General features: G+C 39.3%; 1 protein-coding gene across 1 annotated transcript in view; it reads left to right on the top strand.

The window, feature by feature from the left end:
* Positions 1–21,686, top strand: part of POU6F2 (POU class 6 homeobox 2) — a 602,035-nt gene that overhangs the window by 263,547 nt on the left and 316,802 nt on the right. The window contains 2 exon segments of the mRNA XM_066276613.1: positions 12,458–12,549; positions 16,672–16,900. Of these exon segments, the coding sequence (XP_066132710.1) occupies positions 12,458–12,549; positions 16,672–16,900 (321 nt within the window).

Genomic DNA, 21,686 nt, shown 5'->3' with positions numbered 1-21,686 from the left:
CCAAAATCTATAGCTATAGAAAGGCCAACAAGTACTAATGTATTTTATTAATTCTGAGATACACAGATTTCCCCCTCATATTAGAAAATGGCATCTTAGAGGGAAAATTTGGGGGTAAAGATTAGGGTGTGTCTTATCATCAGTGGCATGTCATGGTTTAATTGGCAGAGCATTTCTTTATTAGCGGAACATGAAATGTTTATGAATTTTACATCAATAGCACCCTAGACTTGGTAAATACAATATGTATTTTAAATGGCTGGCCATCTCTTTCACCGCATCACCTCTCACTGTTGTAGTGAGCGGCTTGCTCTGCTTCTTATTTCACAGTGGACCCTATAGTCAAATGTAAACTCAAGAAGTAGATTTTAAAATATTCTGAGCATAAAACCATACCATTATAATCTGAGTCCAGGTCATATTTAGTAGACATATTTCTATAATATGAGCTCTGACACATACCCCCAAATAAGTTAATATAACAAAGAGAAATTGTTTCACATTTGAAAATGTCATGCAATTGAGTTAAAATAATGATACAGAAATAATCTAAACAAGCCTTGTGGAGCTTTTGTCCTATTTGACTTTAAGTGGAACAAAATCTTCAGAACAAGAGCACAACAAAATAATGCTTTGCTTAAAGGGTAAAAGAATCTGACCTAAATCTATTAGTGATATAATACTCTATGAATCCACTCAAGTTAATAGCATCTTTAGCAATAGATACGTTTTCAGTTACAGTAATGCTAAGAAATAAATAGACTAAGTGAGAGAAAAATAGTCTGAAACCCATGAATTGGACTATTTGTTTGGCTGTTTGGTTTTTTATAACCAATTCTCGAGGTGAGGGGAATCTAACCAACAATCTTGTTGTGCCATTAATTTGAATTTTCATATTCTAATCTACTCAATCTTATTATAGATGCAATGCCTCTATTAGAGATAGAGGAATGTTTTGTTCCTCTATCTCTGAAAAAGGTTTTGTAGCACTTGGTAGTTTGTTCATAGTGAGTTGTGCAACATTATTGTCTTCCTGCACAATTTTGTGTTGTCATGCTGTCATAGACATTTCATTACCATAAGGGGTTGTTAACTACCTGTGATGCTATGATTTCATGCAATGCAATTCCTCTGGGGGCTCTTTCATTCTGCCCTTTGCTGAGTTCTAAATGACCCCAGTTTCTCCAATCTTTAGTTGCACACAAGAGTGGCTGTGAATGCTACACTTTTATAGTATCAGTGTAGAAATGTAGTTTTATTTCAGCTTTAAGGGATTTACATTTTTTTTATTTCCTTTTGTAAAGTGGTGCTCTGGATACTTTTGCAAAAAAAAAAATGTGATGTTCTGGGAGCAAATAGCTCAAATGGATAGGCCAGACTCTTATCTTACAGATTCTCACAAATGGAAAAGCAAAGATATGGATATGGAAAAAGAAGGTGTCAAGAAAATTGCCATAAATCACAGAGCAGGGACATTGGGCCATATTGGCTTTAGTTTTGTTGTGTTTTTAAAAGGATAAATATGCTTCCCTTTAAGAATGTAAAACCAGTTCTTCCTGCTGTGAGCTTTACTGGGAGTCCTCCCAGCAGGTCCCAAGGACGAATGTCAAGGGTTATTACTGTGATTGAGAGTACTCCTTGTGAGCAGTTGTTTCTCCTGTTCTCACGCACCCCCCCACTCCTACATTTGTGAAATAAGGTATGACAGGCTATCTCAAATGTCTGATGAATTTAGGCATTTTAAGTATATTTATACTTAAATGCCACTCAAGTAAAGGGAGGAAGAAAAGACACAAGAAAGAGAGAAAGGAAAGAGGAAAGAATGGAAGAAAGAAAGGAGAAAGGAAGAGAGGGAGGGAGGTAAGGAGAGAGGAAGGGAGAGGAGTTATAAATTCAAAACCAGTGCTTCTCACACTTAACTGTGGGTATGAATTACCTGGGAACTGGTTCCAATGCAGACTCAGGTTCAGTGGGTCTGAGACCTGGGTGGGCCCAGCTTTCTTACAAGTTCCCAGGTGGTGCTGATTTTGCTGGTCCAGAGGTCGCACCTTGAGTACAGAGACCCTCAACTAAGGACGTAGCTATTCCCCTCTTCCATCACCCACTTTCCCAGACCTGAACCTAGAGGTCTCTGGAGTGAGGCTCCATGAGGAAAATATCTGAAAAGCACAATTTCCATCATGTCATTAGGGATGTATTGTGTTCTGTCTCCCTGAAATACTTGCATTTGATGCATAAGATAGTGTAGTCTTGGAATTTAATGGACTGGGTTCAAATTCTGATGTTATTACTGTGTGATCATAGGTGAGTAATTTAACCTATCTAAATATTAATTTTTACATCTATAAAATGGAAAGGATAATCCTGACAACACAGGGCTTCTGTGGAGATTAAAAGAGAAAATGTATAAATACTGAGCAAAGTATCTTGCCCACCATAAATATTCACCAAATGATAGCTATTATGAAATATTTGAGCAGTAGATAGTCTGGGTGATAAAGTTGTGGGCCTTCCATTGATACAATTGCTTCTCTGTCATTTTTTTGTTACATAATAGAAAAGTGAGTTAAACTCTGTAAAGCTTAGTTTTCTGTATAAATTGACATAAAATTTATAAACTCCTCATAAGGTTATTGTAAGGGTTGAAAATAATATTTATAACATAAAGATGTCTCTAAAAAAAGAATGGCAGGAATTTATTCAAAAGAAGAAACACTTAGGAGTGTTGGCTCAACAGTTCCTGTGCAGACAGGAGAAGAGGGGGCATGCCATTTCCTCAAACCCTACCCCGTCCACGAGAGGCTCCTGAGTGTCCTGTGCCAGAGTGTGTCCCTCGGCAACAAAACAGACATTGGTCCCAGGGAAAAAATGTCTAGTGAATTTTTCATTAGGCTAAATTACTTCAATTTTAAGGACTGTCCTTTAAACAGAGAATGCATCCTTTGGTCTGGGAGAAGGGCATTAACATGTTTTTGCTGTGTGATGATGTCAGTGCATGGCAGTTTTTAGTAATGTTTTTACTTGGCAAAATTAAATGTCAGAATCTTTCTAGACATACAATTATTGCTGTGCTCCTTTAATTTGACTGCCCTCTGAACTCTCAACTCTGGGAAGTCAGCGCTCATGTTCTATGGTTACCTAGTCGCCTGCTCCCTGCAGTTACAATGCAGCCACTGCAGATGGAGGACCACATGTTTTCTGCGTGTGTGGGTGGGGTGGAGCTCTGAGATGTTGTACCATGCGTATTATCAGAAGTGACTGCACCCAGAGGCCATCATTTCCAATTGAAATAATATGTTTTCTTCCACTGTAGCTCATGGTTGAATTAAATTCTCAATGCCAGACCAGCAGCCTCCTTGCCGCTGAAGGATTGTGCAGTTCAGACCTCTGGGAGGCATTGGGGTCTGAGGGGAAAAGGGGACGATGCAGCGCTGTGATTTCCATCTAACCCAGTTCAAGCCCAGAGTTTGGGCTCGTGTTCTCATGAGGCATCTCTACTTCACCCCACCTCCTTTCCACACGTGGGTTCCCAGGGCTGCTGGGGTAAGAGTCTCAAGCAACTGAGAGCAGTGTAAGAATTCATAACACTTGTGATGGACAGCCTGCAGGTACCCAGGGCTGCAAAGAGAGCCTTGCACATATAAGAAAAACACCCAAACGGTGCTGGAAGAAGCTAGAGGATCGGACATACAAAAAGAGAGACTTCTGACTCTGCCATGGGAACCCCATAGTGCTAATAGCAACACTGTTAAGGAAGAAAAACGGACTAGATGCTCCCTTCCCTTCAGCCTCATTTCCCCACCCCAACACACATGTACACACATACACACATGTATGAACACACAGACTCTTCACCGACGCTAGTACCAACAGTCAAAGGAGATTATTTAACAACTTTGAACGGTTTCAAACACGGTTGGTCAGTTCTCAGTGATTCTTGCATATCTCACCAAAGGAAGTAGCTGGGGAGAACTCTGAAACAGCTAATTACTTTGCCCTGGAGGATCTTGATTAGGGGTCCCCAAACTTTTTTCACAGGGGGCCAGTTCACTGTGCCTCAGACCGTTGGAGGGCCGGACTATAAAAAAAAAAACTATGAACAAATCCCTATGCACACTGCACATATCTTATTTTAAAGTAAAAAGACAAAACTGAAATAAATACAATATTTAAAATAAAGAACAAGTAAATTTAAATCAACAAACTGACCAGTATTTCAATGGGAACTATGCTCCTCTCACTGACCACCAATGAAAGAGGTGCCCCTTCCAGAAGTGCAGCAGGGGCCGGATAAATGGCCTCAGGGGGCCTCATGCAGCCCACAGGCCCTAGTTTGGGGACCCCTGATCTAGATCATGCCCCCTTGTTGTCAGATTTGTTGATGATACAGCAGACAGGAGAGAAAAATCTTTGTTTATGTTAGTGAAAGTTAACACCGTGCAGAAGCTAAGTCTACAACTGAGAAGAAGCATGTGACAGCTTCTACATGATTTCTCTTCTGAGGGATTTGTGCCTTATCTCTCTATTATTATCATAGGTAACTGAAAACTAATAGAAAATAGAAGAGTATTTTATCTTAATTTTCTACCAAATTCTATATTTTTGTGGTTATTGATAATGATGTATAACAGATGCATTGATGGTTTGTAAGTTCAATTTCTTGTTGGGAAAAAGAGCCATGTCTAAATTCCTCTGTAAACAAAAACACTCTTTTCAAAATTTGCACTGATTTGGAAAAATAACTCTCTTAAAGAAGTTGTGCCTGACCTGTGGTGGCGCAGTGGATAAAGCGTCGACCTGGAAATGCTGAGGTTGCCGGTTCGAAACCCTGGGATTGCCTGGTCAAGGCACATATGGGAGTTGATGCTTCCAGCTCCTCCTCCCTGTCTCTCTCTCCTCTCTCTCTCTGTCTTTCTCTCTCCCTCTCTCTCTCCTCTCTAAAATGAATAAATAAAATAAAAAGAAAAGGAGGAAACAAACAAACAAAAAGAAGTTGTAAATTGAAGTGCAATTTTTCAAAATTTGAAGACCCTTTAAAAGGAAATCTCCTTGATGGAGAGTTAGAAACCCAAAATTGTTTGGAGACTGAATCCATGAATGGTGACAGTAAACTTTAAGGGTCAGTGGACACTTCAGGCACAGAAAGCTCCCAAACCAGCAAGTATAGTGCCCTGAGGTCACCATCTTGCTATTCTTAATCACTTATCTTTGAGTGTGTGCTTTGTGTGTAAAGTCTGATGGGACAACAAAAGCATGTGGATGAATGGGTGACTTGGAGCATCTAGTGGCCCAGCTGCTAGTTCCCCGGCTCTCCAGGACAGGGTGATCTCTTGGCCACCTGCTGCCTGCCTCCAGAACTCACAGACCCTGGAAGTCTAAGTGTGGCTGTCACCTTCTTCTTTCTGCCCTTCCCAGGGCCTGACTCAGTGTGTAGCTCAGAAGGGGCTTCCTGCCCATCCCTGACCCAGGTGCTCAGTGCATCACAGCAGAGAGGTTGCAACCCCTTGGGGCAGCAGCCTTGCGGAAGGAGATGGACTTCCCAGTCCCAAACCAGGAACCGCATTTTCATCTTGCACTGAGCTCCACTAATTATGCAGCTGGCTGTTGTGTGGGATTGAGTGTGGATGAAGCATGAGAAAGAAAGCTCTGTGGATGGGAGTAAAAGCACAGGCTGTATACGATCGTGGCATCCAGGAGACCACACCAGAGTCCTATCAATCAGTCAAGACTGAAGACTTACCCCCTGAATTAAGTGTAGAGCATTTCTCCTGGCAATGACCTTGTCAGAGGAAGTGTTCGTTTCCTGGGAGAAGTGTGTTGAAATGAGCAAAACCTTTTAGATGAAAAAAAAAGCATTTTATATTAGACAAAACATTCTCAGGTGGTTTAAAATCTGTGTCTAAATTATTTCACCTTACTCTGATACAATCTCCATCATTTTAAGAATACTAACTCACTATAACATACGTAAAACATCACCATACATATAAACACATATGTGTATATGCATGTGTATATATACACACATACCAAGGCCCAGAAGTGGCCTACAGGAAGTACAATGTGAGTTAGAAAGAGTCTTTGCCTTGAAAGAACTTCTACTCCTGCAGACGTAGCGGTGGCCAATCCCGCAGACGTAGCGGCGGCCAAGGAAACCACACATCCCACAGCTCTCCACTTGCCAGCAGTGTGTCATGGAACTCTGCCTCAGTATGTTTGATGAGTCCTTTTAAATCTCATTTCTGAGAGAAATCATGTACAGAATTGAGAACTTTATTGGCCTGGATATTACAGTTCTGCTGTTATTAGATGGATGTAAAAACAATGATTTAAAAAATGTTGGAGAAATACTGAGGAAGATTTAGTAAATTTTGAGAGAATAAAATGTATTTAAATTCATATATATATATATAGTTCTACATGTAGAGCTAAAGCAAATCTTGAATAATTTAGTAAATATCAATATTACAGAAATACCTTCAGATAATCATGTTCAAATAAGGGATTTGTAGGATTTCTTGTTATGCTTTATCTAGATATCCCAAATCTCACTTTGACTTTTCATGCATCTGTGAAGCCCTTAAATATGGTCAGCAATTATGACCACTTTGTACCTAGACTTCACATAAAGAAAAGTGGACTTTCCTCCACCAGAGGCCAGATAAGTCACCTGCTAGAAGAAGAAAGGAACCCATTTTGCTCATTAATGTCACCAGACATTTCTTGTTCTCCAGACCTCAATGTGTGAAGTTACAAGTACTTGAAAACAGAACTTATCAAATCACACAAACCCTTAAGTGAATAAATGAGTGTTTGATTTTCAAGTGTGGCTATTTCTTTAGAGTCTCCAGTTCCACTGGATTTCTGGATAGTGTTCTGTACATAAATATGTATGTAGCCAGTATCATAAAGAACTCCTGACTGGCAATATAAAATGGCCAACAGTGGCAACGGCTCTGAAAGACTTTTATAGAAACATTAACTAAACACCTAAATCCTCCTTGGCATTTAGTAATCTTGAAGACATTGAAAGAAAGGGAAGTGTAATTTAGAGGGGACTTCGCCCTGCCCAACATAAAATAATGATGCATTTAACGTCCATCTTATAAAAAAGCAGCCTTTATAACACCTTCCTCACTGGTGAAAACTACAAACAATGGGCAAGAAAGATATGAATACAAGAAAAAGTTGAGGGATCCTTGCACCCTTCCTGTGATTATGTTTGTACAAACGCAGAGAGGACAGAAACCCCAAATGCTCCCTCTGCAGAATCTTATTCATTAAAAATGCATTGGTCATTACTAAGAGAACATGGTGCATTGAAAAGGGGAGGCCTGGTTGCCACATAAAAGAAGGAAAAACAGTTTATTAGGTGTATTTGGGTAAGCAATTTGTATTTGCAATTCTGTCTTCTTCTGAATACCACGACCATTGTGTCCTCCTTGTAAAAGTAATGGGATAAGGCTGCAGAAAGGGGTATGTCCTGTCAGGATTAAAAGTGTTTTGTCTGTTTTTTAAAATAATTTATTTGGAAGTCAACTTCAAAATGGTGTGTGGTGGGGTAGAATTTAAAACTCTTTATTGGGGTGCATATCTATTTTACTTTTAGAGTAGCTAAGAGATGCCAAGCCTAGTTTGCTGTAGTTAATGAAAATATGTAATAGTAAATAAATAAATAACTTGCTACAAGGAACAAGTGATAGTCATTCAGGAACTCTGTCCTTGAGTTGGGAGGGGAGGGTGAAACTTGTGAGGCTCTCTCCTCAGGAAGGCACTACAAGGAGGAGTCCCAGGCCGAGTTCTCACCCCACCACATGGCTTTTCAGGGAAGCCTGTCCCTCCAGAGCAGAAGGTCCGCAGGCAGCTTTGTCAGTTCCACGTGCAAGATCAACACTAGAAAGACCATGTTGAATAAATTAATGCTCTGACAGGCAAGTACTATAACAGTTGAAAATAAGTTTCGCCTGACCAGGCGGTGGCGTAGTGGATAGAGCGTCGGATTGGGATGTGGAGGACCCAGGTTCGAGACCCAGGTTCGAGACCCAGGTTCGAGACCCAGGTTTGAGCAAATCTCACCAGCTTGGACCCAAGGTCGCTGGCTCCAGCAAGGGGTTACTCGGTCTGCTGAAGGCCCGCGGTCAAGTCACATATGAGAAAGCAATCAATGAACAACTAAGGTGTCACAACAAAAAACTGATGATTGATGCTTCTCATCTCTCTCCGTTCCTGCCTGTCTGTCCTTGTCTATCCCTTTCTCTGACTCTCTCTGACTCTGTAAAAAAAAAAAAAAAAAAAAAAAAAGTTTCATCCTAGTTTATCAGCTAAACGCTTAATCAATCTTTCACTGTCTTCACCAATTATGACCTATCTGTTCCTTAATAAACTTATAGCAGGGTTTCCTGTATTTGCAGAGAATTGACTCTCATTATATAGCTATTTAAGATTTTATATTATGATTAGTTTTTATACTCCTTGAATTAGCAGTAATTACAAGATAGAAGTATCTGAGATGGCTCTTCTTGCTAATGGAGAAGTCCACCAGGGCTATGATGGAAGAATGGTCTTGGTGAAGAAAGTTGGAAGGCCAAGCAGGCAATGTCAGCTGATGACCCATCTACTGCTGATTAAGTGAATATGGCATCCTCTGTGCAAAGGAGAGTCAGACTTGCCTGGGCAGTTGAAGCCACTGTTTTCTCCAAGGTTTTTAGTTGCTGGTGGGGTTGTATGAAATGTATGTGTGGCCCACCCCTGAGATGTTCTGTCATGGCCTCATGAGAGATGTGAACCTCTGTGTTCAAGACCATTTCGATTTGCAGGCTGGGGTAAGAACTACTGGTCCAAGACAGGGTCTGCATTAACCTGGAAGCTGTTTCCCAGTATCTTTGTGCCTATTTCCTGGTCATGCAACCAGGCACTGTGAGAACATTATGTATGAACATTTCACTTTGCAGGCTCTCAGAGGCCCACCTACTTAGTTCGTTTCCAAACATTCATCGATGATACAGAGAGCAGTTAGGGTGGCATAGCAGGGAATGTGTATTGGCACACATAGGGATGGGACTATTTATTGAGTTGACTTGGGGCAGGTGAATACTATGGGTGCATTAATATTAAATAGGATATTAAATATGAAATAAATCTTATTAAATGGCACATATGTGACAAGTACGCACTGTTCCGATGTCTGAGGCCGCGCTGCTGCTTCCCCGGGCTCTCAGCAGAGGAGGCTGACACATGAGGAAGAGGGAAACCAGCTCAAGCTCACATGCATCGGGAGTGGCAGAGTTTAAAATTGGAGAGTCCTTGCTTTTCAATTGCACACCAAACTTCTTTTAATATTTAAATTGTAACTGAGGTAGAATTTGCCAACAAATTAATAATTTCAAGATATTTCCAATGTTTGTGTTAAATAGTAGTAGTCAAGTGGATGTCAATGTCAATATCTATCTTTCTCTCTCTCTCTCTCTCTCTCTCTTTCAAAATCAATTTAAAGAGAGAGAGAGAGAAGCATTGATTTGTTGTTCCACTATTTATGCATTCATTGGTTGATTCTTGGATGTGTGCCAGGGATCAAACCCACAGCCTTGGCCAATCAGACAATGCTCTAACCAACTGAGCTACCCCACCAAAGCCAATACCTCTCTTGAAGGAATTATACATTCCCAAATTAAAAGCCAAGCCTCTATTTTTAATGAGTATTCAATCAATGTGAGTGAATGCCTACACTAGGCCTGGGCGTCAGTGGTGAACTAGGGGTCACAGGCCCGGTGCGACTGGAGTTCACAGTTGCTGCCTGAAAAACACAAACTGCTAAATTCAGAACTGTCCACAGGGGGCTTTCTGGACATATCAGGTCTCCAGAGAGGTAATGGCATTTCCTAGCACCCTAATCAGGAGGAACATGCCCAACCCATTTAAGTTGTATTTTCCTGTCTGTGCCCATGGACATAGCTAACCTCAAATTCTCTGCTAATATAAGCTAAGCACTGCTTCAAATCTCTCTGAAACCCTTAGCCAACATCATTCATTCGTTCTCACTGCTGGATTCCCCACTGCCTCTGAGAGGACCCCTGATTGGGGAGCCGCCTTACAACCAGACAGATTAGTTTATCATCCCACAAAGTTACTAAGTGCGATACACGTGTTCAGGGAAAATGGAGATGTGAGTTAAGAAGAAACATGACTTTTTGATCCAGGCAGGGAAGCATACATAATCTCCTCTAGAGCCTGTGAATGACTTCATTTTACACATAAAATTGTGTGGAATTGCCCTGCACAGCACTGAACACGGTTCTTGAAAATAACCATCCTCAGAACAAGCTGCTGTACGCCAGCGAGGCATCCAGCAGCAGAGAATAAAATGCAGGCAAATGTGATCTGAGTGATGTTCCAGGGAACAAACATGCTCTTGCGGACACAGTGCTTATGTGGGACAGATCCTAAACCCTGCAAATGTCTGCCGTTAGGAGTAGAACAGCTCCGGGCATGGTACTTGCAAAGGAAATGGGACACTGAAGGCCTGGCATGGCATAGAAATTTATAAAAATTAAGATAAATATTTTTAAATTGTGTAAAAGGATTTTTCTCTTTTTTGTGCAGTGTAACACTTTCTTTTTACAGACTGGTATAAAAATCCACACCTGGCAAGAATGGGGAAGCAACCAAAATTTTAAAACATCTTCAAAAACTAAGCCAAAGTGGGTTTTTAGCCATTTATCTAATATTTACCTAAATATTTAACCAAAAGCATCACTTTGGACCTGGTTAGTTCTATTAAAGTACATAAAGCTTTATTGAGAATTTTAAGGCAAAATAGGAGTTGGGTATATAAGAAGAGAAAGTATGAGATATATAGATAATAGCAGTCCCCAGTTTAAAGTGCCCTGCTTTGTAAGCACAATAAGTAAATCACATATAAAAAATTTAGAGGCAAGGTCTTAGCACATTATGGAGAAATTGTTGGCATCTTAAAATGGGTCATCTTACCCTTGTTATTAAATGACAGCGATCATTAAAATGCCAAACATATTTTGACAGAATTCACTTTATAAAATGTTAGCAAGCCTGTGTTTTTATTAGTTTGTTCCAAATCAATTTAGAAATTTCAATAGAATGCTTGTAAGTATTCCCCAAGCAATATCCATTCCTGACTTTCTGCACAAAAAAATATTACAAATTAATCAGATTTTCAGATTTCTGTATAATGGCTTTGCACATTTATTGCTTAATCCTATTATAAAATGCCATTATGATTGACACAATGCAGTGGAGACAGAAGTCAATTGAATAATATGTAGCCGTCAATTTTATTTGTAGCTTAATGTGCTGAAGTATTTTTTTTATATTTCCATTATTTATAAGTCTGTCCCTTTTGAAGAATATATAGAAGAGTTTATTTTAAGTGAGCCAATAATACCTTCTTTAAAATTTATAAGTGTGACAGAATTGTATCTTTTTTTTTCTTGGTTGTTTATGGTGCGCCGGTAACAGAGTTTCCTTCCACTTGCGATTCATATGACAAATATCAGGGTCCAGGGTCTTGTTAAGGATGGCCTGGAATTGGATTTCAACCACTGAGAAAAATAGAAGCTACCAAATAAAAACCTTAAAAAATCTCTGTTTGCTCTATATGTTTGTTTACGTATTCATATATTTATTGTTACAGCTATTCCCTTACCTGCTAGATGGTCTGTCCTGAGACAAAGCACATAAGCCCACACAGAAAAACTGTGTTTTAGAAGGCTTGACAGCATTGCTGTTTTGGTGGCATTTTATTTTTCATGCTTTGGTGTCCCACAGGATCTCAGCAAAGGAAGTAGGTTGTGGTCTATGATCAGCACAGTAAGGCTCCCTGGAGGTAGTGTGGGCTTCCTACTATTTCATTTAGCACCTAGGAAGTTGCTTAAAGAGATCCGTATTTTTTTAGGACATCACATAATTTCCATAGGTGACATTGGAAAAGGCTTTGTTTTTGGGAAAACACATTTATAAGATTGACTGTGTATAAAATGTGTGTGGAGAAAGGCTTAAGCATATGAAGTTATATTAAGGGGTAACATAGTTGTATGTGGGCATGTCTGAGACACCACTCTCTCTGGCTTTGGGAAATTACATTAGCTGTTGCCCTATGCATAAAAGATGCAGTTTCCAGCACAAACAACATTGGCATACCCCATGCAAACTCATGTACAGTGCAAACCCATCCTCACCCTGATGTCAGTGTCACTTTCCCTGCTGCTGTCATAGCCTGGTATGTCCTGGAATGACTTTGGTCATCTTCAATCTTCATTAGTAAAATTTATGAATTTGATGAGTGATTTGAGCATTGTAGCTTTGATAAACTGCTCTGCTATATCTTATGTCTCTTAATGTTATGTGATGTCACAGGAAAATGGGGTCAAGGGCAGTTCCCAGTCTGGGCTGTATATTAAAGGAGCACCTCTCTTTTGAATTCCAGGGGCCAGAGGAAACCCGGCACTGTCAGAACCAGGCACGCCTGACCAGCACCAGGCCAGTCAGACCCATCCCCCATTCTCATTTGGGCCACAGGTCAGTATCTCTCAACTGCTTTCCATTAGGATGAACATAGGATGATTTAACCATATAAAGGACCAAATAAATAATAATGAGTTCAATCCAATTAACTCCAACAGAGAAAAAGAAGGTGATAAATGTTTGTATGGGAAGCTCTATGACTACATTATTTATTTAATACTATCAAGAAAGAATAAGTTTGCAGAACTTTCTTCATTTTTTATGAGATGCTGGTTTTAATAGTTTGAAGGTTGTTTTTTTTCTTCTTAAGACCCACTACAACTGTGCTGTTGGTAACTATGCAGTTTTCTAGAAAGTAAAACTTTAATGACTGGAATGTGAAGAAAATTAAGTTATTTCAACCTTACTATAGCTATTTTTGAAATACAAGATGTGATTTAATATAAAAAAGTTAATGCAATTTTAATGCAAGTTCAGCTTATTAAGTTTGACAATACTGTACATCACATGCAGTCCCTGCATTAATAAAGAAATGCATTCATTATTTTTTAAAGTCCAATATTGGTTTCTGCTGCCTGGTGTAGCTATATAGAGATGTAGAACACAATTTTAAAGGTGGGGCTTTTTTTTTTCTTTTCACCTCTGTCATTTAGTGTGATGCTTTCAGAGTTCACCCCAATTTTATGAAAAAAGAAGCTGATATTTGAGCCTTTCTCTCTCTATTGCTGCCATTTTGTTCTTGGAAATTTATCACCTTCAGCATTCAAGGGCTCCCCAGTTTCAGGCTTGAAACCCCAAGGTTTGAGCTTGGGTTGGTCTTGACTTTTTTGTTCCCATGTCACCAAGTCTCCCTATGGCCTCAAATCCCAATGTCCATCTCAGACACAAGGGCTAAGGACAGAGAGCCTGCAGAGATGTCTGATCTCTTATGAAAGCCCAGAGAAAGTTTACTGAGAATCTCAGAAATCGGCCTTTTCTGGCTGTGTCCTTTGTGATTTTAAGCTTATGACATTGTGTGTGTGTGTGTGTGTGTGTGTGTGTGTGTGTGTGTAAATATGCCAGGGATAATGAACTCTCAGGCTTCTAGGTTATATAAGCAGTATGCTGACCTAGATAGCGAGAAGTGATGGATGCCATGACCCACTAGAACAGTGGTTCTCAAACTTTTTGAAGTCAGGGCGCATTTAAAATCCTACTAATAATTGTAGGTGCAGTATATACAAATTTCTGAAAAATATGTTATAATAATTAAGTCAAATATTAAAGAAAAAAATATAAAGTCCAAGCATGCTTTTATGGTAACTAAAGAAATAAATATGAAAAAATTAAATTTATTCTGACATTAAAAAACATTTTTATGTTACATTTTTGAGTTAGGCTTTTTAGAATTCATAAAAAAGAGGGGTTAAAAATAAAAGAAAAGACAAAAAAGTTATCTTTATATATATATATATATATATATATATATATATATATATATATACATTCTCAGTAAGATTTAGTAAATTCGGCAGGTCCTGGAGCAAATGTGTTATGTTTTTTCATTCTTGTGTTTACGAGAAACATGAGGCTAATGTGTCCTAACAATTTCTTGAATGTTTGGGTATATATTTGAAAGGCAAACTCTCATTTCCTCATCAATACATTGAAGAATTACTCTTAATTGTGTTGAAGGTAGAAAATCCTAATTCACATAAATAGGATGTTGAAAATTGTAGTAAAATGTTCAAAGCCTTTTTAGATATTGCCACATATTCTTCTTTAATAGAAATCCAAAAGGCTTCAAGAGACAATTCCTTATGTTTAACTGTCAATCCAAAACCCCACCATACATATCAGCTTAGCTTTACACCAAACAAAGGATAGAAGAAACTTGCCTCCAGTCTTTCTGGGGAACATGAGGGGTAGTGTAAACAATCCAGCACCACAGCTTAACAGCCTTTTGCAACCTAATCAGCAAGTGAGGTGGGGGGTTGGGCAGACTGTCAGCTTACAGCCAATTCCCCACACCTCTGTCCACCAAAAATCTAAATTCCAAAAACCCTGTTGGTTTTTTGGTCCCCAACAGGTACAATATTTCTCTGGAATGTCATAGGGCTTATCTGGAAATCTTCTAGGGCGTACCAGTGCACCCTGGCGCACACTATGAGAACCACTGCACTAGAGAGTGCATGCCCTGCTTTAAACCAGCAAATTCAATGGATAAAATGCTACAGGCCCAAACCCCCAAGTCTGTGGCTTCTATGCAGTCTGAGGACTAGCCATATACCTTCCCTCTTAGCTTGAATTACTATTTGTCTAATTACTATAGTGATATAACACCAGTGATTTGAAGACCAGCTTATAATTTTGTACCAATTTCTAAGAAATGTTTATTTTGGAACTTTAGAGTACCTTTAAAAATAAGGCACAGTTAATCTGTGTGAATTTAGTAAAGTCCAGCTAATAGGTTAGGAGCTAGGCCCACAGGGTCTAGAGCAGTGGTTCTAAAACTAGGCTGCATGGTGTCCTAGGGCTACTGCAAAGGGCTCCCCAGAGGAAGCCTTGAGGGGAGACTAGGAAATAACCAGAGTGGACTCAACCCTCTTCCTCCCATTCTGCACTCACTTAAAGCGGCCACACTTCTCTAAATCTCTGTGACTTGAGGAGGTGAGATGCGAAAGGGCTCTGGAACAGCTTGTTTAGACTTGAGCCCCCAACCCCCCAACCCCCCTCCCCACTGAACATGGGGTTTGGGGCAACCTACTAACCTGTCTGTGTCTCCCTGGTCAGATAGCAGGGTTAGCGTGCTAGACTAACAGCAGTGCTGGACAGTCCTGGCTGTTAGATGTGGGGCTTTGCACTGTACTTATACTGAATTACTTTTTACTTTATAGAATCATGCTGCATTAAAAAAAAGTTGAAACCCCTTTTATAAGAGTTCTGTATTGGTTTGTCTAAAAAAAAAGTGGGCATGGCGTTATGCTTCACAAAACTCCCACAGGGGTACAATGACAGTCCTGGATCAGACACTCTACGGTCAATGACCCTTTGGGTCATCTGGCCTGGCCAGGGCAGGAATCCGTCCTATGTGATCCTGGTGAAGAGCCCTTACCCTGCTCAAATATGTCTACTGCCCAAAGTCATACGGAAGAGGCTGCCTTTTCATATCCAACAATGGCTGTTGGCTAAATGGTGGACATATCATGTATTTTTAACATTGTTTGAACTGGACAAAGAATGTTAGAGTAATAAAAAAGGAAATACTTAAAACATTAAAAAATATATCCACATTAATATTTTTGTTTTTCTATATTTCTTTTTAGATCTGGTCATTATACATATATACGTTTCCATTTTAACAATGACTTCATTATCATTTGCTTAATAATTTTCCATTTTATTTCATGTATTCTTATGTTATATACATTTTCTGTTGTTCTAAAAAGGTGTCATAATGACTCATTTTAAAGACTAGGTAATAATATCTTATCAAAGTTAGTACTGTAACAGACTATTTTTCAACATTTATGTATTTTAAAATGCAAGGCATATTTTCACGTGTTTATCTTTCTCCTGTTTGACTTCTATCTTCAGCCTATATCCTAGGAGAACATTCTGAGTCAAAGGAGTGAATATTTTGTAGTTTCTGATATGAATCTACAAATTGCTTTCCAAAAGGCTCATGACAGGGTACATGCCCTAAATCTACACAATAGCATCACCACAGACTTACTAGCACCGAGTGAATCTTTTACATTACTTTTGCTAGTTTAATAGATGAGAACAGTATTTTGTTGCTATTTTTGAACCAAAAAAAATTCTACCAGTCTCAATGAATTCTTTCTGGAACAACATAGAATAAATTAGCAGTGAGTTTGAAACATGATATATAAGGGTAACATCAAATGAAACTTAATTGGAACAATAATATATAAGGATAAGGTATTACTTTTCAAGGTATTTGAGCTCCTCAGAGGATGTTAGAACCAAAGAGAATTTTCCAAAAATATAAGTAAAACAAAATTTTCATTTTTTTTCCTACTAGTCAACCTTTTTTTCCCCTGGACTTGACCATGTTTCTTAACTACTTGTTCTGGAACTTTCTGACCATGTGTAAACAGAAGTAGTTTTGCTCTAAAAGCCCATTTCTCGGTTCCACTGGAAGGTGAGCTAGACTTCTGTGTTTCCTTGCAGCCGCTTCTGACGGCACAGCAGCTAGCCTCTGCTGTTGCTGGAGTGATGCCGGGAGGCACACCAGCCCTCAACCAGCCTATCCTGATTCCCTTCAACATGGCCGGACAGCTAGGAGGGCAGCAAGGACTGGTCCTCACACTGCCTACTGCGAACCTCACCAACATCCAAGGGCTTGTAGCAGCAGCTGCAGCTGGAGGCATTATGACTCTGCCATTGCAAAATCTACAAGGTAATCCACTGTGTTTGTGCGCCAAATAGGGCTCTATCCACTGGCCAGTTTTCTGTGCGGTGGACAAGTAATCCAAATGTTGAATATGGTTCAGAGCTACTTCCATCATAAAGGATATAGATGGCTTATAGAGAAAACCAAATTTCAAGTTGTCTTGTGAATCTTTAGCTTGCTCAAGCCCTGGACTTTATCAGTCTTTATTTCCTAAGATTAATTTTAGGTCCTCTGGAAGCATCTATGAACAATCATTGCATGACCCATCAAAAATTTACATGTAAAATTCTTGTGTTGTTACTTGAGTATCTGAGTTATTATCTCATGAGTTTTTCAATTTAGCCTCTTCACAGAAAAGTTAGACATGACTGGTGTGTGTGTGAAATGTTTGGAACATTTCAACAGGGATTATTTGAAATACTTAGTTTAATTATTATTTTACATACTAAGTATATTTCAGTTATAATTATTAAACAAAATCATGTTACTTGAGATCATAGTTTATAATGAGAAAAATAGATTTGAATATTGACCCTTTCTGTTATATGAATATACTCTAACTTTACTTAGAAAGGGTAGTTTTCTTGATATTATAAATGTTTTGACTTTTCTTTAAGAGACTAGGTAACACACTGAGAAACTGATTTATAAAAGACTGCTTAAGAAGAAAAATGTTATGATACAAAATGCCTGAATATGATTAAGATGCTTAAAAAAGAGAAAACAAATTTACTTTGGACTAGCCAAAGATGTTTGTTTCACTATTGATGTAAATGTTAGCAACTAAATTTTTTTCTGCAGAGTGGAGTTTGGTTGGGTAAGTTTTTAGAACAACAATATAAAGTACTTTTTTTGGTTGATCAAGTGTCAGTGGTCCTTACAACCTATTAAATTGGTCAGAGCATCAGTCTACAGATTAAGAAATTGACAAAGTAAAAACTGGTTAACTCTTGATCCAAATTTCCTTATACACTGTTATGTTCTAATACCCCATCTACAGTTACCACTTCTTGACTTTTATTTTAATGTTTAGAACAAAGTCTCTCTTATACCATTAAATTATGCCAAGAAAGCTGCCATTCATAAATTATGCATGTGCGTGACACGTTAATGAACAAACTTCGCTTGTTTCAGATTTGAGAGTGCCTGAGAAACCAGGATCTCCAGATTAAGCAAATAAGGCAGGAATAAACAAGGTGAAAGCAAAAGCAACAAAGTGGAGGGAGAGGCTTTTTAACGTAGGTGGATGATGAAATCTTAATGAAGAAATGAGCATTATCAAAATGCAACCCTCCATTTAGAACATTTGAGCTTATGGGAATATTGGATATTATAAATAAACATAAGCTGGAGAAGTTTGTAGGTCATGAATTAATCCTGCTTGGATAGAATGGGCAACAAAGTCAAGAGTCCAAAACCAGGTTTATTATATGTTTGGTATTCTTAGGGCATTATTACTTTGTTATTTTAAAAGTTCAAAATTAGTAACTGGTCCAGTTTGAACTTCTATCAAGATTTTCTCTCTCTCTCTCTCTGTCAATATAAAATTTAGTATTAGTTTACAGTTTGGAATTTGGTTCTTTTTAGCATCTTTCGTTTCAGAAAATAATTTTAAGGTCCTAATTAAGGAAGTTCAATAAGAGTCTAGCTCTTTTTGTCCCTTGGTGCTTCTCACATAATTTCTCCAGGACTTCGTCCTCAAGAGTATGTTGGAGTTGACAGTCAAGCTCTTGTCTGTTACACGGCCAGTAAGGAAACATGTCTTTATTTGTTTCTGTCTTTGAGATTGCAGTGATGTTGGGTTGTAGTGGTGGTGGTGGTAGGAGTTGGAGGGCAAGGTCACTAAAATACAAAAATCAAACATGCCCAGTTATAGGAAAAGCTTTTGAGTTAACCTGAACACTTCAGCTCCTCCTCAACATTGTTTTTTGTTTGTTTTTTTTTTAAAATATCATTATGCAATGAATCCTTATTGCTAAACCATGGTTAGGACTGAAGAAAATTCCATCTTCCAGTTTCCTTGAGCTTTTCTGTTTCTTTCATATCTTCTCACATAATTTCTTCAGCACTCAGACCTCACTAGTCTAAGAAATGACTGACCATCTCGGTGTCCTGGGTCTGGTGGTTCTCTTGGAACATGGGATTTTTACTGTTGAAACCATAAAAGTGCCCTGAAAGAGTTTTCTAAGGGTGATAAGGATGATAATGGTGAAATGTCTCATATCTCCGTGGTGCCCAAGATCAGTGTCCCACCTGAAGGGCAATGCCAATCTGTTACTTTGTCGGCCCAAGGGTAATATCACCACCTTTAGGAAACTGCAGCCCTTGACATTCCTCTTTTAAAGGTACTGATCTTATAAATGTGTTACACAATACCTCAGAAAGAGTTCGTGCACAGATTTATAAAGTCAACAGGGTAGAATATTCTGTCCCCTCCTCATGGCCCCGCATGGTCCAACCCTAGACAGTGAACACAGTGAACTTAACCCCAGGCTTCTAAGAGCCTTTTGAAACAAACAGTAAGTTTGCCTACTATAGAAGATCCTGCACCTTCTCGGGTGGGTCTGTAAAACAGGTTTGGTTGGTTAGTGTGAGGGCCAGGGACTTAAGTGTTAAAGCCTCCATACACCAGGCGTGGTTCCGCATGATTTCCCTTGCCTCCTTGTGAGGGGTTAAGGCTTTAGTCCTAATACAAGTTCCCCAGCTGAAATTGTCTTTGACTGTTCTGCAGCTTTCTGGCCCAGCACTCCAGCCTATCTGTTCTTCTGGCGCAGAAGCTACAAATCTGCTAAGAAAATCTACTGATAACAGTTTTAAAGGGTATAGAATTTAGGGATATGTTTTTCAGTATTTTTCTCTTTACTAAAGGGATTGAGAGCTGGTCCACTTTTGTTTTCTACCCAGTGACATGGCATATCTCTCAGAGCCTTGGAGGCCATGATGCATACATCTATTTTAGTGAGTACTAATGACTTGATGTTACATAGTCAGCTTTCTTAGCTCAGATGGCAATGGTCCTGCCACAGTGTCTTCTAAGCATGGTCCCCAGACCAGCGGCATCTGCACCTTATGGCAGCTTATTAGGAATACAGTCTCTCAGGTTCCACCCAGACTCACTAAACAAAGTCTTCATCTTTAAAAGATTCTAGGTGATTCTTACACTATGGTTAGCTGTGGGGCTTTTTCAAAATTTATTTAGCAACTCTGCTACTATCTCTGGATTCTGAGCATCTCAGAGTGATAGGAAGCCATGTGATTGCTGTCCCTCACCACCCCAGGCCTCTAAATGAGGATAATAATTGAAAGAACAATCTCTATTCGGGAACAATCTCTATTCGGGAATGTCTGTTAGGACATTCAAGAAAGAGATGCACTCGTGTCTCATCAATGGTGGGATCGTCTTGTAAGAAAATAGGTGGGAATCTGGAGTTTAAAATCTTGCAGAATTTTAGGAATAGCCCTGAAGCCTTGCCTCAGGGATTGATTGTGGAATGAGATTTGGGGATTAGACTGTCAGTGAACAAATGGGCTGCCTCATCAGTCACTGGCCAGACTAGAGATTGACTGCCCCATGTTAACAGTCCACTGCTTTGCAGTCAGCTGTTATGTGGTAGGAGGGGGAGCCTGGATGGTATGGCATGGAACATGGACAACATGTTTAAGAAACACGTTAGGACCTCCTTCATCAGCGAAGGGACTGAGAAGTATATATGCTGGTTTGTCTGCTGGGATTACCATCTGCCCCTGTAAAGACCGCCTACAGGCACGGAGGACTGTTGACTGAGACTGAGACAAACTCAGTTCAAAGAGGCCAAAGGTAGGATCTAGGTTCTGAATATTTGAAGAGAAGTCCATGGGAGTTCTGGCTTGGATTCTAGCCCAGAAATGCTCTAAACTCAGCTAAGACCTAGATATGAAGTAGGCATTGTCTCCTGTCTGACTTCTGAGAGCCCTTTTCCTTTCCATGTGCCTGGCACGGTCCCTTCCTTGGGTACCTCCATTCTTGTGTCCTTTGTATGCTGTGTGCTCATAGAGATGTGGTGTCAGGTGACTGTCAGCAAACCCACACCTGTGAAATAAGATGAATAATGATGATAAACCTTAGAGAAAGAAAAATGGCTAAGTTTGCCCTGCCACATACTTTATAAACTTCTTTAAAAGTCAGTGTCTTCCATTTACTTATTACTTTGAAACATAATAAAACATTTAGCTGTTCTAAAAATATAATTTGAATTTGTCTTCGTACGGGAACTAGGTGATTATTCTATGTGGTAAAATAAAGTCCTCGTTATGGAACTCATGCAAATGTGTTGGATTTTTTGCTTTTTTAATATTTGAACTGAAAATGTAGATAAATACAGTGTCAACACAAGTGACGAGTAACAAAGTGGTTAGAAGACGCAGAGATGGGTCTATATTTAGGATAGATGATTCAGGTTAGTGACTTGCTCTCATCGCACAACTGTGGGGGATAACCCACTAATCACTGTAGGCAACATAAATGGAGACTCTAAATGTGCTACCTTGGAGATTTACATCAAACTGCGTGCATTCCAGTTAACTTCAGCATACAGCATAACATTTAAATTAACAACCAAAAGTACTTTAGAGAGTGCTGCTTAACCTGAACATGGCAAAGCAATTAGATTCGCAGCCAGTTGAACTCAAGGCCAAGGATGGTTTTCCCTGACCTTCGTACTGGCAGGAAATGTGCCCTGGTTTTCTCTGACTCTCCAAATCAAAGGCTGTGCCCAGTAAAGTATGTGGCAATAGTTTTGAGGTTAGAAGTTTC

This window comes from Saccopteryx bilineata, chromosome 4 (genome assembly GCF_036850765.1).
Source record: "Saccopteryx bilineata isolate mSacBil1 chromosome 4, mSacBil1_pri_phased_curated, whole genome shotgun sequence".
In the NCBI taxonomy this organism is placed as follows: Eukaryota; Metazoa; Chordata; class Mammalia; order Chiroptera; family Emballonuridae; genus Saccopteryx; species Saccopteryx bilineata.
This window is presented reverse-complemented; position numbering and strand designations above follow the sequence as displayed.